General features: G+C 43.4%; 1 protein-coding gene across 5 annotated transcripts in view; it reads left to right on the top strand.

Moving 5' to 3' along the window:
* Nucleotides 1–15,729, top strand: part of LOC144504557 (unconventional myosin-VI) — a 226,968-nt gene that overhangs the window by 99,184 nt on the left and 112,055 nt on the right. For all 5 annotated transcript variants that reach the window (XR_013499667.1, XM_078230067.1, XM_078230065.1 and 2 more), the window contains exons 3-4: nucleotides 5,134–5,203; nucleotides 15,017–15,090. Coding sequence is in view for 4 of the 5 variants with exons in the window: in XM_078230067.1 (XP_078086193.1) it covers nucleotides 5,134–5,203; nucleotides 15,017–15,090 (144 nt within the window). In the remaining variant the exon portion in view is untranslated. The remainder of the gene's footprint in view (nucleotides 1–5,133; nucleotides 5,204–15,016; nucleotides 15,091–15,729) is intronic.

Raw genomic sequence — 15,729 nt, 5'->3', positions numbered from 1 at the left:
TGGCACTCACTGTCCACTTTTCTTTTCTTTTTTCCTTCCATAACTGAATTGGTCTGAATTGCCGCCATCATTGTCATTGTTCTCGCTCATTTCAGACAGATGGAGCTTACGGATTGGATAAAGCAGCTGTCACTCAGTCAATGCAGAGCGGCAATTGGATAACAGATGTCTCAATTGCTGATTCGTTTAATGAACTGTCAGTCACAGGACAGCAGCTCTGATTGGACAATAGGCCGGCAAGGAGGGCGGGGATTCCCATGGGTCCATCAGACACCGCGCGGAGCGGGAGCAAATGTCCGGCCTGTGGCTTCCATCCCCGCGTCCGGATCCTGAGTCAGTGGCGGGGTTCCGGATGCGGGAGTGTTTTCGGCATCAGGAATCCCGTCCCGCCCCACTGGCTGCGGGCCAGATGTAGCCTGCTGTAGGCCGGATGTGGCCCGCGAGCCGTAGTTTGGAGACCCCTGGGCTAGAGTATGTGTTTCCGACTCATTCCCAGGCTGACTACCTTCACCCACTGTGTGAGGTAACAAGTGTGCATAATGGTGGGTATGCCTAAGGGCGAATGAGAACCCTGATTTTGAGAGTGCGCTAGACTTATGGACATATTTGTCCACACTCATTTGCCATCCCCTCGGGCTGCCCCTTCCTTTTTCCTTCAGTCTGTCCCCGAATGGCATCATAAAAGAAGGCTCAGAAAGGGGCTTCGGCCCTTGGGTTGCACGTTGGACAAGCCTGCATTGTGTAGTTGGCCTGAACTGGAACCAGGAACCCATTTAGCATGAGCTTTCCACTATGTGGTAATGAGGTCTAGCTTCATGTGGCCCATTGTTGGTCACTTAACTTAAGCTGAATGAATTTGCCAGCCCCAGTGCCACTATTTTCTCTTTGGATTTATCCTGATTATCTAAAAATCGCACAATATTGGTGGAAATTCACATTTCCGCTGCAAGCACGTGATATTTTATAAACAGTTTTATTTTTTAGCGCAATGCACAGTATCATGTTGGCTGATTTGAATGAAGTTCCTAATCTTTGTGATGCCAATAGGTCTAACATTCATAGATCATAATTAAAGTTTTACCCGTTTATACACTGCCAATGCTTAAAGAACGGAAATCAGCATTCGTGTAGAATCGCAAAATTCAATCAGATGCATTTTTGAACGTAGCACTTTGCATGCTGCTGTTCCCAAGATTCACCGAGAAATACTGAATATTTACTGTGCTGACTGCAGGGGCAATCACTTTTGCAATGATCTTGTCAATGATCACACCATGACTTAGAATCATAGAATCCCTACAGTGCAGAAGGAGGCCATTTGGCACATCGAGTCTGCACCAACCACAATCCCACCCAGGCCCTATTCCTGTAACCCCACATATTTACTCTCCTAATTCCCCTGACACTAGGGTCAATTTAGCATGGCCAATCAGCCTATACAGCACATCTTTGGAGTGTGGGAGGAAACCCACATCCCAAAGTAAAAATTCTACAAGAATCCACTTAATCCACAGCAGTTAAATGAACTGTGATCAGAATAGAGTTCATTGCCTGAATGTGAGCCACTTCTTCAGATTTTAAGAACATCTTTAACTTAGTCAGGTAATAGCACTTTTCAACAACTAATGCATGGTCACTACTTCATTAAACATTGTGAGCTTCGTATTATTTCCTTGTGAGATCACATCACGTTGCTCTAAGACGTCCATTCCGTTTCCTATCCTCGGAAAGTGCTGATTGAAGCATAAATGTAAACAATGTTTTTGTACTTAGCTACTTAGTAAATGGCAATGCATAATCGCAAAAAAATCAAGGTTCATAGTAGCAAAGGTTTCATGGGACATCTAGGCTCAACATGTTTCATCATCCCAAATTGTACTTTGGTGAGTGCATAACTCATTTAGGAATTGAAAGTTGAAATAGCTATTGTGGCAAAGGCACAGTATGAATTTTTAAAAAGCACCCAGTTTGATGGTTTCTTCAAATGAAAATTTAAACTTTCTAACAATTCTTATTCTTTTGCTTCATCGACCCCATGACCAAGGAAGTTCATCAGGTGCTCTTGTCCATCACAAGACTGTGTAAACTGATCGTGGGGGAGGTAGTGGAAGCAGATACGGTAGTAACATTTAAGGGGTGTCTTGGCAAATACATAAATAGGATGGCAATAGAAGGATACGGTCCTCGGATGGGTAAGGGGTTTTAGTTCAGTCGGGCAGCATGGTCGGTGCAGGCTTGGAAGGCCAAAGGGCCTGTTCCTGCGCTGTAATTTTCTTTGTTCTTTGCGTAATGAACTGTTTACATTTTTGATCTGTTGTGTAATGCTGTTACCTGTCTGTAAGATGACACTCCAACCGTGGCAATCTTTCTTTTTGCAACCTGAATTGAGTGAGAATCTTATCTGAATGTACTGTTAAATGCATACTGACTATGCACACTTGGAGAATCTGTAATGTCCCACTAGTTAATCATCAGTCATAAAGGAAGAACTTCACATTGTACAGTGCACATACAGAATGTCTCTACTGTTACCACTGGGGTTAACAGGGCCCGGTACTGGTTCCCTTGTTGTTTGTGGCATATATCAATCATTTAGACTTGAATGTAGATAATGCTAAAGAAAGCTGGAACCTTGGAAAAAAAAATCAATGGAGTAGGCAGAAAAGTGGGAAAATGGCATTCAATCCAGAGAAGTGTGAGGAAGCAGTAGTCAAAAGGATACACAATAAATGGTAGGATTTGAACAGGTGTGGAGGAACAAGAAAGTAGCAAAACGTATGAAGGCATGTGGGATACTTGCCCTTTTAGTCCGAGGCCTCAAACATAAGAGCAAGGTGGTTATGGTAGAACTAGTGAAACAGGTGGTATAGGATTTTTAGGTCCTGCTGGAGTGAGTGTTGAGGCGCACTCCTGTTACTGGCCAAGGAACCTGTTTGCTAACACCGGCCACTCCTGGGCCATTTTCCTAGAGAATGGGGAATGGCAGGGCTAACCATCCGTAAGTAGCGAGAATCAAGTTGAACTGGTCAAAGGCCTATAGTCAGAAGCTGACTGGAATTTTCCAGTCACTCTCTGCCTCTCTGGAAGGCGCTGGGGACTAGGCCAGTTTCCTGGATGTTATACAGCTTTAATTCAAACCCCTTCCAAGCATTCCAATTTAATGAGACAAACAAGGGCAGTAATTCAATTGTTTCTTTATTTAACACTTTTAGTACCAACTCGAGCATAAACAGTTGCAATTCTAACTCTTTACTGAACTTTAACTCTTAAACTGCACTTTAACTTTAACTGAACATCAACTTGAACTGTTTACCTGAAAATAGATTCTACCAAGTTTAGGAAAACCTTGGCCAAGAAATATCCTCGATGTAGAATCTATCTTCTCCTTCTCTGAAGCTTCCTTCAGGGCACAAGTCGTCGTCTTGCGATGGTTGGTCTGTTCAAGTTATCACTGGCAAACAAAGGCTGACATGTCTCTTTGTTCACAATTCTCCACTTGGGCTTCCAGAAGCTTCTCTGTCATCCAGCCAATGAATTGATCAGAAGCTGATCACATGGCTTGAACATCCAGTGAAATTACTTTTGAATGGTGCCATTATACCTAGTTCATATGACATGTCCATACAAAGCAGCCATATAAATCAGAGACGCAGTGTCTCAGTTAATGTAAACAACTTCCCTTATCTGAGAAGCTTCAGATCACAGATCCCAGACCAGAGCAACTTTACGACCTGCATCTGGTTTTAATCTATAAGTTGACCAAAATTCCCAGCATGCTTAGCTCTCAATCAGGATAGCCATTTTAAAGCCACTATTGCCATTATTGCTGTTAAATTATTGTCGCAGCCATTCCTTCTCTGTCCACACTGGAAGACCAGGGTGTTTTTTAGGGTTTTTTAAAGCATGTCTCTACACATGCTTAGATATGCTTTAAGGCCTTACACACCTGTTTGGCCTCAGCTGTGGCTGCAGGATTGCCTTATAGAGAGATACCCGGTCACACTAGTGACCTGGCTGATGAAGACATTTTTCAATATAAAGATGTAAAAGTTCAAAGGGGTGCCTCTTACCTGAACTGCAAGTTTCTGCCCCTTCCATGCTGCAGGGCACCCTATCGGCTTTGAAAGCCCAACTGCTGTTGGTAATTGCCCAAATTGCCACTCACCTGAAGAAGGGGCTTAGAGCTTCGAAAGCTTGTGTGGCTTTTGCTACCAAATAAACCTGTTGGACTTTAACCTGGTGTTGTTAAACTTCTTACGGTAATTGGACAGCAGGTCCAATCTCTAACCACCATAATTGGCCAATTTGGAGAAAATTATTGTTGGGTGACTGTTCCCCACACAGTGTACATAGAACATAGAACAGTACAGCACAGAACAGGCCCTTTGGCCCACGATGTTGTGCCGAGCTTTATCTGAAACCAAGATCAAGCTATCCCACTCCCTATCATCCTGGTGTGCTCCACGTGCCTATCCAATAACCGCTTAAATGTTCCTAAAGTGTCTGACTCCACGATCACTGCAGGCAGTCCATTCCACACCCCAACCACTCTCTGCGTGATCCCCATTTCACCCTGACATTGGAGTTCCAACCCAAAGAGTAAAATCCTGCCCCAGAATAGTGTACAGTGCTCCCAAATGTGATCTAATCCATTGGTATACAGGTTGAACATAATTTCCCAGCTTTTTGATTCTATCCCATTAGAAATGAGTCCTATTCTTGGTTGGCTTTTTTCTGGTGTAATAACCTGGGCTGCTACATTGTAATGTGTTTATCTGCATCTTCAGATCCTTCTGCTCCTCTACTCTGTTTTAAACATATTTCCAAGAAGATATGATCTCATTCTTCCTGCTGAATTGCACCATCTTGCATTCATCTGTATTGAAGTTTAGTTGCCAAATGAACCCTGATCCTGCAAGGTTATTAATATCTTTACTTAGTGTAATTTTCTTCTGTGTTCATTACAACTTCCCTGTTTAGAGTCGAGTGCTTGAGGGAGGAGGACACCTACAGAATGAATCATAACCTTTCCATTTGTTCTTTTTGGAATTATCGGTATCATACTGTTTACAACCAATGTTGTGCACTGCCCAGAATTGCATTAACACTAATATTTTTCTTTTTTTTTTACAGACTTTTCTAGCACCTGTCAACCAAGTTTTTCCTGCAGAAGAAGACAATAAAAAGGATGTAGAAGATAACTGTAAGTAGGACATGAGCATCCTGGGACATGGTTAACATGTGCACATTATTAACTGCCTGAAGTGTCTGCTGTCAAAGCACTTGAGTGCAGGATTCACACTGACTTTGAACAGTTTGAACTCTTAACCCAGAGTAAAATGTTTAGTAAACCATTCTACAATTACACAACACTTGATGACCTTCACATCTTGCATAGCATGGAAGCAATCGCATCTGTTTGTTTAGGTTTTCTAACGAACACTGCCGGGCATCTTTGTGATGAGGAGAGATTGATTCTGAATTAATACTTATCTAATTTACAGCTTGGACAATTTTTCCAGAAAATGCAACTCCTTATTAGGTCCCTTTTTATTGCAAAGGATTGTAATTTCTTTCCCATACTTCAACTCCAGAAACAGACGAAACATGCCTAACTGAGATGAGTGCTTCACTGGCTCAGACTGGGATCAGGGCCTTAGGATAGAGAATAGAAGATGTGAAACTGTATCTTGCTTGCGGCACGCTAATAATGGCCATGTATATTCCGTGCTTACCACATCAATGTGTGAAATATTCTGAATATTTTACTCTGCACTTTTGTTTTAAAAAGAGGAAGTGCATCATAGTGAATTTTTTAAAGATTCGTCATGGCTACCAGACTGCCGCATGGTACATGTTGTGTATTTTTGTTATGTAATGGTATTAGGAAGGATGAATGATGTTTCTGCCCTCTTGTGACTGCACAGTCAAATCCATAAAGGTACAAGCCTAATTCCCATTGATCAAGGTTTGCATGGTGGTACAGTGGTCAGCACTGCTGCCTCACAGTGCCAGGGATCCGGTTCGATCCCTGGCTTGGGTCACTACCTGTGTGGAGTCTGCATGTTCTTCCCGTGTCTGCGTGGGTTTCCTCGGGTGCTCCAGTTTCCTCCCACAGTCCGAAAGACATGCAGGTTAGGTGCATTGGCCATGTTAAACTCTCCCTCAGTGTACCTGAACAGATGCCAGAGTGTGGCAACTAGGGGATTTTCACAGCAACTTAATTGCAGTAGTGTTAGCCTTTTGTGACACTAATAAATAAACTTTAAACTTTAAAACGTTAAGGTTTAGCAGGCTTCAGCTTTTCCCTGACTAAGCTCTAACTGATAGGAAGTTCTTGGTGAAGATATATCAATCAGATTTGTACTTGTTGCTCACAGATTTTTGCTGTAATTGGTGTTTCACTGGATTGGACAAAATGAGAGGTCACACGACACCAGGTTATAGTCCAACAGGTTTATGTGAAATCACAAGCTTTCAGAGTGAAGGAGCAGTGCTCCAAAAGCTTGTGATTTCAAATAAACCTGTTGAACCAAACCTGGTGTCGTGTGACCTCTCATCTTGTCCAACCCAGTCCAACACCGGCATCTCCACATCATTGGATTGGAAGAGAGACTCTTGTTCCTTTAAAAGGAGGAACTTTAATGCTGGATTTCCACTTTATGCATTTAATGTTTAATCACAGAAAATCACAGTGAACAGTTTAAGTTGCCAAGTTGCTCTACCCCATCTCGACTCCTTTGTCTTCATTCTATTTTACTTAATTTTTTACTGTTCTCTACCTTTTATTTCTTTATTGTCTTTCTTCATTTTTCTTCCCCTCCCCCCCCCCCCCCCCACTCTTTCCCACTACTTCATCCCCCTTCCCTTACCTGTTCTCCCCCTTTTCTAAATTTTGCCTCTGTCCCATCCATCTCCCACCACCACCCCCGTCATTGGACAAGGTATTTACCAAGATTCGCGTCCACTGCCATATTTCCTTCCTCAGTGACTGTCTTCATCTCTGATTTACCCCACGTGGATTTCAATTCAAATTCCACTCCGCATGAAACCTCCGGGATTACAGGTACTTCCAGGATATACAAAATTCTTTGAACTACTGATCTCGCTGCATCCTGAAAGCCACACTCAGTTCCATGCGCCGCCACATGAAGACACTCGACATTTCTCTCCAGCAACACCATCTTACTCTCTCAAAGCTGTCCCTGTCCCCAGTTCCATTTCATCCTCTGCATCATTTGACGTCTTAACAAAAAACTTTTCCCGTTTCTTGCAGATGTTATGGAATGCAAGCTTCAACAACTCATCAACACCACTGCCCATCCCAGGCCCTCCACCAGTCCCAATCCCTCAAACACCATCTCTTCCAGCCCCAGCCCTTGCCGTGTCTTCACCACACCCTCCGACCTTCCCCTCTCTGAGGCTGAGCATGTTGTTCTCAGCAAAGGACTCAGCTTTGTACCCTTACGCCCCCACCTCAATGAGTTCCGGGCTCGACGTGATGTTGAACTCTTCTTTCGCCGCCTTCGCCTCCGTGACCACTTCTTTGGGCAAGAGTCCTCCCCCTGTTCCACAGATCCTCTCATGTGCCTTCAACATTCTGCCTCCAATTGGACACCCCCACTGGGACAATTACCTGCCCTCGATCTTTTCATTGGGAACTGTTGATGGGACATTGGCCGCCTCAATTTTTCTGTCCCCCCCCCCCCCCCCTCACCCATTCCAACCTCTCTCCTTCTGAACTTTCCGCCCTTCGCTCCCTCAGGTCCAACCCTAACATTGTCATCAAACCTGTCGACAAAGGGGGTGCTGTTGTCGTCTGGCGTACTGACCTCTACGTCTCAGAGGCTGAGTGACAGCTCGCTTCTACCTACTTCCCAAAATCCACAAAAAGGACTGTCCTGGTAGGCCCATTGTGTCAAGCATGCTCCTGTCCCACTGAACATATTTCCTCTTACCTCACTCCCCTGGTCCATTCCCTCCCCACCTACATCCGGGATTCCTCTGATGCCCTGCGTAATATTGACAGTTTCCAGTTCGCAGGTCCTAACAGCCTCCTATTCACCATGGATGTGCAATCTCTCTACACCTTCATCCCACACCAGGACGGCCTGAGAGCTCTTCGCTTCTTTCTTGAAAAGACGTCTGAACAATTCCCAACCACCACCACTCTCCTCCGCCTGGCTGAATTTGTTCTACCTGTCAACAACAACTCCGTTAACTCATCCCACTTTCTCCAAATCAAAGGTGTAGCAATGGGTACCCGCCTGGGTCCTAAGCTTGTCTTTTTCTGGGGTATATGGAACATTCCTTGTTCCAGGCCTAGCCAGGTCCCCTCCTACAACTCCTTTACCAGTACATTGATGACTATTTTGGTGCCACTTCACGCTATCATCCAGACCTCGAAAAATTCATCAACTTCGCTTCCAGTTTCCACTCCTCCATCACCTGAACCATCTCAGACACTTCCCTTCCCTTCCTTGACCTTTCTGTCTCCATTTCCGGCAATAGACTATCTATCAATATCCATTACAAGCCAACTGACTTCTACAGCTATCTGGACGACAGCTCTTCACACCTACATCCTGTAAGAACTCCATCCCTTTCTCTCAACTCCTTCGCCTCCATCGCATTTGTTCTGATGATACCACTTTCCAAAGTGGTGCTTCAAAATGTGCTCCTTTTTCCTCAACTGTGGATTCCCATCTACAGTTGTCGACAGGGCCCTCAACAGCGTGCAGTCCATCCCCCGCACCACGACTCTCTTTCCCCACCCCCACCCCCCCCCCCCCCTCCTAGAACAAGGATAGAGTCCCCCTTGTTCTCACATTTCACCCCACCAGCCTCCGCATGCAAAGCATAATCCTCCACTGTTTATGCCAACTCCAGTGTGATGCCACCATCAAATACTTTTTCCCTTCACTCCCTCTGTCAGCATTCTGCAGAGACCATTCCCTCTGGGATAACCTAGTCCACTCCTCCAACACCTCTCCCGTCACTCATGGCACCTTCCCATGCAATCACAAAAAGGGGTAACACCAGTCCCTTTACTTCTTCTATGCTCACCGTCCAAGATCCAAAGCACTCATTCCAGGTTAAGCAGTATTTCACTTGCACCTCTTTCAATTTGATCTATTGCATTCGCTGCTCCCAATGTGGTCTCCTCTATATCGGAGAGACCAAGCACAGACTGGGTGATCGCTTTGCTGAGCACCTTTGGTCCGTGCGCAATCAGGATCCTGGCCTTCCAGTTGCTTGCCATTTTAACACACGATCCTGCTCCCATCCCCACATGTTTGTCCTTGGCCTGCTGCCTTCACTGTTCCAGTGAAGCTCAACACAAACTGGAGGAACAGCATCTCATCTTCCGGCTAGGCACTTTACAGCCTTCTGGTCTCAACATCGAATTTAACAACCCCCCCCCAAGGTTACCCTCTCATTTTAGCTTATCTGCTGTTTGGCCATTCACACCCTTTATTCTCTCTGTGGACTGTCATTAGCAGTCTTTTCCCCTGGTTTCTGTGGCTATGACTCATCTTTCATTCCCTCACCCTGCAGTATAACTATCTCCCACTTTCTATGCTGTTTAGCTTTGACAAAGGGTCCTCTGGACTTGAAATGTCAGCTCTTTTCTCTCCTTACAGATGCTGGCAGACCTGTTGAGATTTTCCAGCATTTTCTCTTTTGGTTTAAGTTGCCAAGCTACTTTTACAGTTTTTATTTATAATATTGTTATACATTCAAGAATAACTTAAAAAGCTGGTGAAAGGCTAAGCCTGCTTGGGAAACTTTGACCTTGTTGATCAAGATTAGTAGAATCATAGAATCATAGAATCCCTACAGTACAGAAAGAAGCCATTCGGCCCATCGAGTCTGCACCGACCGCAATCCCACCCAGACCCTACCCCCATATCCCTACATATTTTACCCACTAATCCCTCTAACCTACACATCTCAGGACACTAAGGGGCAATTTTAGCATGGCCAATCAACCTAACCGCACATCTTTGGACTGTGGGAGGAAACCCACGCAGACACGAGGAGAATGTGCAAACTCCACACAGACAGTGACCCAAGCCGGGAATCGAACTCAGGTCCCTGGAGCTGTGAAGCAGCAGTGCTAACCACTGTGCTACCGTGCCGCCCTAGTTTAAATCTTCTATAGCTCATTTTGTTAAAAATGTTGTTCGTTAATTCTTATGCTATGGGTGTTGCTAGCAAGGTCAGTATTTCTTGCCCATCCCTAATTGCTTTTGGAAAGTCAGTTTTTTGCCTTTTTGAACCCTTGTTGTCAATGAAGTACTTTGACAGTGCAGTTAGAGAGAATGTTCCAGGAATTTTAATGATGAAAATAATTTGTTGGGCTAGTAAGTGACTGAAGGGGAACTTGGGCGGACATGGTGATCCCATGCACCCGCTGTGCTTATTGTTGTAGGTTGCGAGAACCAGAGGTTTGGGAGGTGCTGTTGAATCTAACCTCCATAGTATCAGAGAGATTAAGGAGTCCTGGTAGCCCTCAAGGAAGGAATGTATCTGAAGGCTGCGAAGGGAAGCAGGTGAAAAACTAGCAGAGGTTCTGACTGTCCTTTCCAATCCCCTCTGTCTGCAGGCATTATCCTCGAGGACCAATAGTTTTATACCTGTTTAAAAAGGAAGGAAGTTATATCCTAAGTAACTAAAGGCAAACACAGTGGTGGGAAAATCAATGGCAAAGTTTGAGTCCACAGTATAAATAGTTATTCAGAGCATCACAGATTGAGAAAGAATGGTCAGCATGGATTTGTTAAGGCTCATATTTGACTAACTTGATTAGAAATTTTGAGGAGGTAACAACATGGGTTGATGAGGGTAGCACATTTGATGTAGTCGGAATGAATTTTAGCAAGGCCTTTGACAAGGTCCTGCTTTCAGGCTGGCCAGAAAGTAAAGATTTCATGGGATCTAAGTGGTAACTAGACCCAAAATTGATTCATTGGCAGGAGGCAAAAGATGCGTGTTTCTGTGAATCAGAGAATCCCTACAGTGCAGAAGGAGGCCATTTGGCCCAATGACTCTGCACTGACTCTCTAACAGAGTGATTTACCCAGGCCCTCTCGCCCGCAAAGGCTGAGGGTTATTGGGGCAGTAGCATGGCATACCATGTCAATCCAAAATTATATGAAATGATCAATGTAGTAAACCTTTTAAACACATGTCCAGTATCTCCCCAATAGTCTTCATTTGAGCTCTCCCTTGGTTGCAGAAGTTCAAAGATATTGTTGGCTCAACATGGACAATTTGCTATGGGAAATACTGGAATTCCAAATTTTTGAGCTTTTAAAAATTTTATTCTTGGGGAATATGAACATTGCTTATAGGCTAGCATTTAATTAACTTTGAGGTGGTGGTGGTGGTGATCCTCTGCCTTGAGCTGCTGGGGTCCATCTGTGCGCATGCACCCACATGCAGGTGGTGAGGGAGTTCCAGGTTTTTTACCCAGCGACAGAGAAGGTACAGCAATATGTTCCAAGTCAGGGCGGTGGTGTTCCCGTGCCTCTGCTGTCCATGTCCTTGGTGGTAGAGGTCACCATTTGAAGGATGCTGTTGAAGGCGGTGGTAGTACATCTAATAGATGGTGCACACCGCTGGTTATGTTAGCCGGTAGTGGAGAAAATGGATGTTTAAGGAAGTGGATGGGTGTCGATCCAATAAACATCTTTGTCCCAGATGGTGTCAAGATTCTTGTGTTGATGGAATGTTCTCGTGTCTGCGTGGGTTTCCTCCGAATGCTCCAGTTTTCTCCCATAGTTCAAAGATGTGCTAAATTGCCCCTTAGTGTCTAAAGATTTTTAAGTTAGGTGGATTAGTCATGGTAAATGTGTGCTGTGCAATGATGGTGTAGCTTTGGTGGAATGCTCTTTTGTCCTCTTCCAGCACTGTCGGGGATTCTATTGTCTAACACTTGTGTGGTGCGAATGTTACTTGCTACTCATTAGCCCAATTGTTGCCCAGATCTTGTTGCAGATGCACATAACTTTGCAGACACTGAATCAGTGGTGCTGAGCACTGTGTGATCATCAATGAACATCCCTCTCTTCTGACCTTGTCATTGAAGGAAGGTCATTGATGAAGCAGTCGAAGATGGTTTGATTGAGGATATTAACCTGAAGAACTCGTGCAGTAATTCTGGAGGTTAAGATTGTTTTCCAACAACCATAACATATTCGTTCACGCTAGATATGACTCTACCTGCAGAGAGATTACTCCCCTGATACCCATTGGTGTTTTTTTTCCAGGTCTCCTTGATACCATACACCAAATGGTGTCATTCATGTAGTCACTCGCATCTCTCTCGAGTTCAGTTCCTTTGGACCAAGGCCATAATGAGGCCTGGAGCCAAGTGGCCTTGGCAAATCCCATCAGTGAGCATGTTGTTGCTGAGCCACTTGATAGCACTATTGACGACACTTTGCATCTTGCAGCACTTTGCTGATCATTGCGTGTTGACTGATGGGGCAGTCATTGAAGTGGATTTAATGTGTTTTTTCGCTTGTAAGACAACCCCATTTTTATGGTGCCAAAGTCATGTTTGAGCATATACTCAGCAGGTAAGTTGACCCACCCCATTTTTGCCAAGAAATGCTGTAGTTGCATTATGAATTTACTTCAACTTTTCACATCAGAAATACATATTTTAATCATGTAAGTCAGTACATGAGATCAAGCAGCCCAGAAGATGTGGAGGAGTTTAAGACGCACAGAGTAGACTGCGTATAGTGAACAAAGGGTTACCCAGCAAAAGGTATGAAGCTGGTTCCAAGTTAACAGTCGTAACGTTTGCTAACATGTCAAATAACTGTGCCACAGCAGTGAAAAACTGGTGTGAGAATGGAAGATGAAATAATCCACTCTGAAGATGATGTCCAAGTTCAAATGTGTCATGAGAACAGGGACCAGTCACCAGCCTGATTCTGAGAGACATGCATCAGAATGGGTCCTCAAATTGTCAGCATGGTTACATGGTCACCAAAAATACTATGTGTATATACACTTAAATGGACCAAATACAAACCCTGAGTCCAGCAAAGATTTCAGAGTAACAGCGAGTTGGCACATCCATTTTATGGAATGAAAGTATCTAGTGTTGTGGCAGAAGAGCAAGAACACTCGGTCTACCAGAATCCCTCAATGCCAGAATTCCCAGTTTCCAGTGATTCTTCATCCGGCAGTGGCAAAATCACAAATACCCATTGTGCCATATGGGTAGCATGGATGAAACACTCATGAAGTTTGATATACCCAGCAGCTGAACTACAGAGTGGAAAGGTTCAAAAATACTACTTGTGAAAGCTACAGGCCTGGGAAGACCAGATTCATGGTAATTCTAGCCTGCATGGCTGACAGAACAAAATTAAAGCCTATCGTAAATTTCAAATGTAAAACCATGCTGAAATTCAAGTTCCCTGCAGATTCTTTGTACATGTCCATGGTGATGGTTAGATAAATGAGGATGGAATGAAGTTGTGAATCAGTTGTGTGTGGAATTGGTGCCCTATTGGCCAATGGGAAGAATGCAGCTTATTAGTGTGGGACTATTCAGATCCAAATAACCAAACTGATCAAGAGGCATCTGTGACAAAATAACACCCACCTTGCAGTTATACCGGAGGGTCCACAGTTGAACCGTTGGATGTATGCATCAACAAGCCATACAGTGAACATGTTCACTCGGAATGGAGTGGGCTGGATGGTTGATGGAGAAAACACCTTTACAAAGAGTGGAAATGTGCATGCTGCTCTGCTTGATGTTTTGTGGTTTTGCCATCAAATCGTGAGATGCTATTAATACACATACCATAATCAGATTGCTCAAAAAAACATCAACATTGAATTCAATAGATGGAGAGGAAGATGATTTGTTGTGGAGGGTTGATCCTGAAACTGAAATCTGATCCAGAGTGTGATCGTGGATGATGTTGCCATAGCCAAAGTGACCCAGAGTGAATGTGATGAAAACTTTGTGTCAGATGCTGAAGACAGTGAATTTGACAGTCTTTAAAATGTTTTGATTGTGGTTAAAGGTAAACTTGTAGAATTGATTCACTCAGTAAAACATGTCACATTGATTTCATTTGAATTACCGGTGTTTTTTCACATTTCCAAATATGAAACCACCTGTGCCAACACTATCAGTTTACACTTTATATTCACTGCATAAGTTGACCCTGTTTTTGCAAGGATTTTTTGAGGCTTCAAAGGTTGATTTATGTGCTGCAATCTATGGTGCCTGGGCAATTTTCTTTTAAGCTCTGTGTAGATGCTGACAAATTCTGGCCATGAGGTAACAAACACTGAGGGACTAAGAATTACAATTTGAGTTTAGATTTTTGAGATTTGTTTCCTGTTATTTGCCAACACATGCAATATTCTAACACGTGATTGGTGACTATTTCACTATGTTTGTCTTCAGGATGGACATTTTCTAAGTTTTGCTTGCCATATTCATGCATGAATTTCTATTGACGCATTTTTTTCTCTGTTGTATTTAGTCTGAGAAAATCCCTTCAAAGTTTGTCTTTTTGAAGCAGAAGTCAGAATCATTTCTCTTGTGATTATAACTTTTAAGGATGAGTTTTCTCAAACCAAATCAGGAACATCATTCATTGGCTTTTAGTTGCCTCCAAATGGCAAGAATGCCTGAAAACTACATGGAAACCTGTCTCCTTAACAATGTATAACTGCAAATATGAAAAACGGGTTTGGTGATTTTTCGCAACTTAAAGACATTCAAGTTAATGTGAAGACTTATTAATACAATCTGTGTAATTGGCAACTTGAGCCAAATCTTTGGTGTAACACAGTGGTGAGAATTAATACTCTAAAGAATTTGAAGTAGAGTTGTTCGAAGGGAAGGATGTGCAAGAACCAGTTCCTGAAGCACTGAATTGCAGCATGTACTGACTAAGACCTGCAGCTGACCTGTCATAAGGCACTACTTTGCTTTAACTCATCAATTTCTTTTTGTATTTTGCTCCAGGTGGCCTTATGTATTTAAATGAAGCTACACTCCTGAATAATATCCGAGTTCGATATAGCAAAGACAAAATATATGTGAGTAATGTAAGCTTATCCAAACTCAAAAGTTTCTAATGTGTAATGCATTTAGAAGTGTACCACACAATCGAATGTCATGATATCACTGTACTATGACACACACAGCTTATTGCAGCCACTTGCATGACAGCTGGGGTAGGACTTTCAGCTTTTCAAGTCTGCTGTCCACCTCGATTCAATTTTTCTGTCTTTACTCCATATCTCTGATGTCCTTGGCTAACAAAACAATTGTCCATCTTAGTAAGTCCATTTGTCTTTGGAGAGAAGAGGGGAGAAGAAAAGAGTTTCAGATTTTTGCTACCCTTTTAGTGCGATTGTATAAACTATATCCTTCAGCTTTTTTTAGTATTGCTTCATTTGTTTCATTGTACAATTGGATCTCATTCTTCTAAGCTCCAGTGAATATAATCCCAACTGACTCAATCTCCCCTCATACATCAGTCTTGCCATCCCTGGAATCAGTCTGGTAAACCTTCTCTGCACTCCATAGCAAGAACATCCTTCCTCGGATAAAGAAACCAAAGCGGCACATAATAATCCAGGTGTGATCTCACCAAGGCCTGTATAACTGCAGCAAGACATCCCTGCTCCTATACTCGAATCTTCTCACTATGAAGATCTCTGGATGATTTATTC

The sequence above is a fragment of the Mustelus asterias genome, chromosome 15 (genome assembly GCF_964213995.1).
Source record: "Mustelus asterias chromosome 15, sMusAst1.hap1.1, whole genome shotgun sequence".
In the NCBI taxonomy this organism is placed as follows: domain Eukaryota; kingdom Metazoa; phylum Chordata; class Chondrichthyes; order Carcharhiniformes; family Triakidae; genus Mustelus; species Mustelus asterias.
This window is presented reverse-complemented; position numbering and strand designations above follow the sequence as displayed.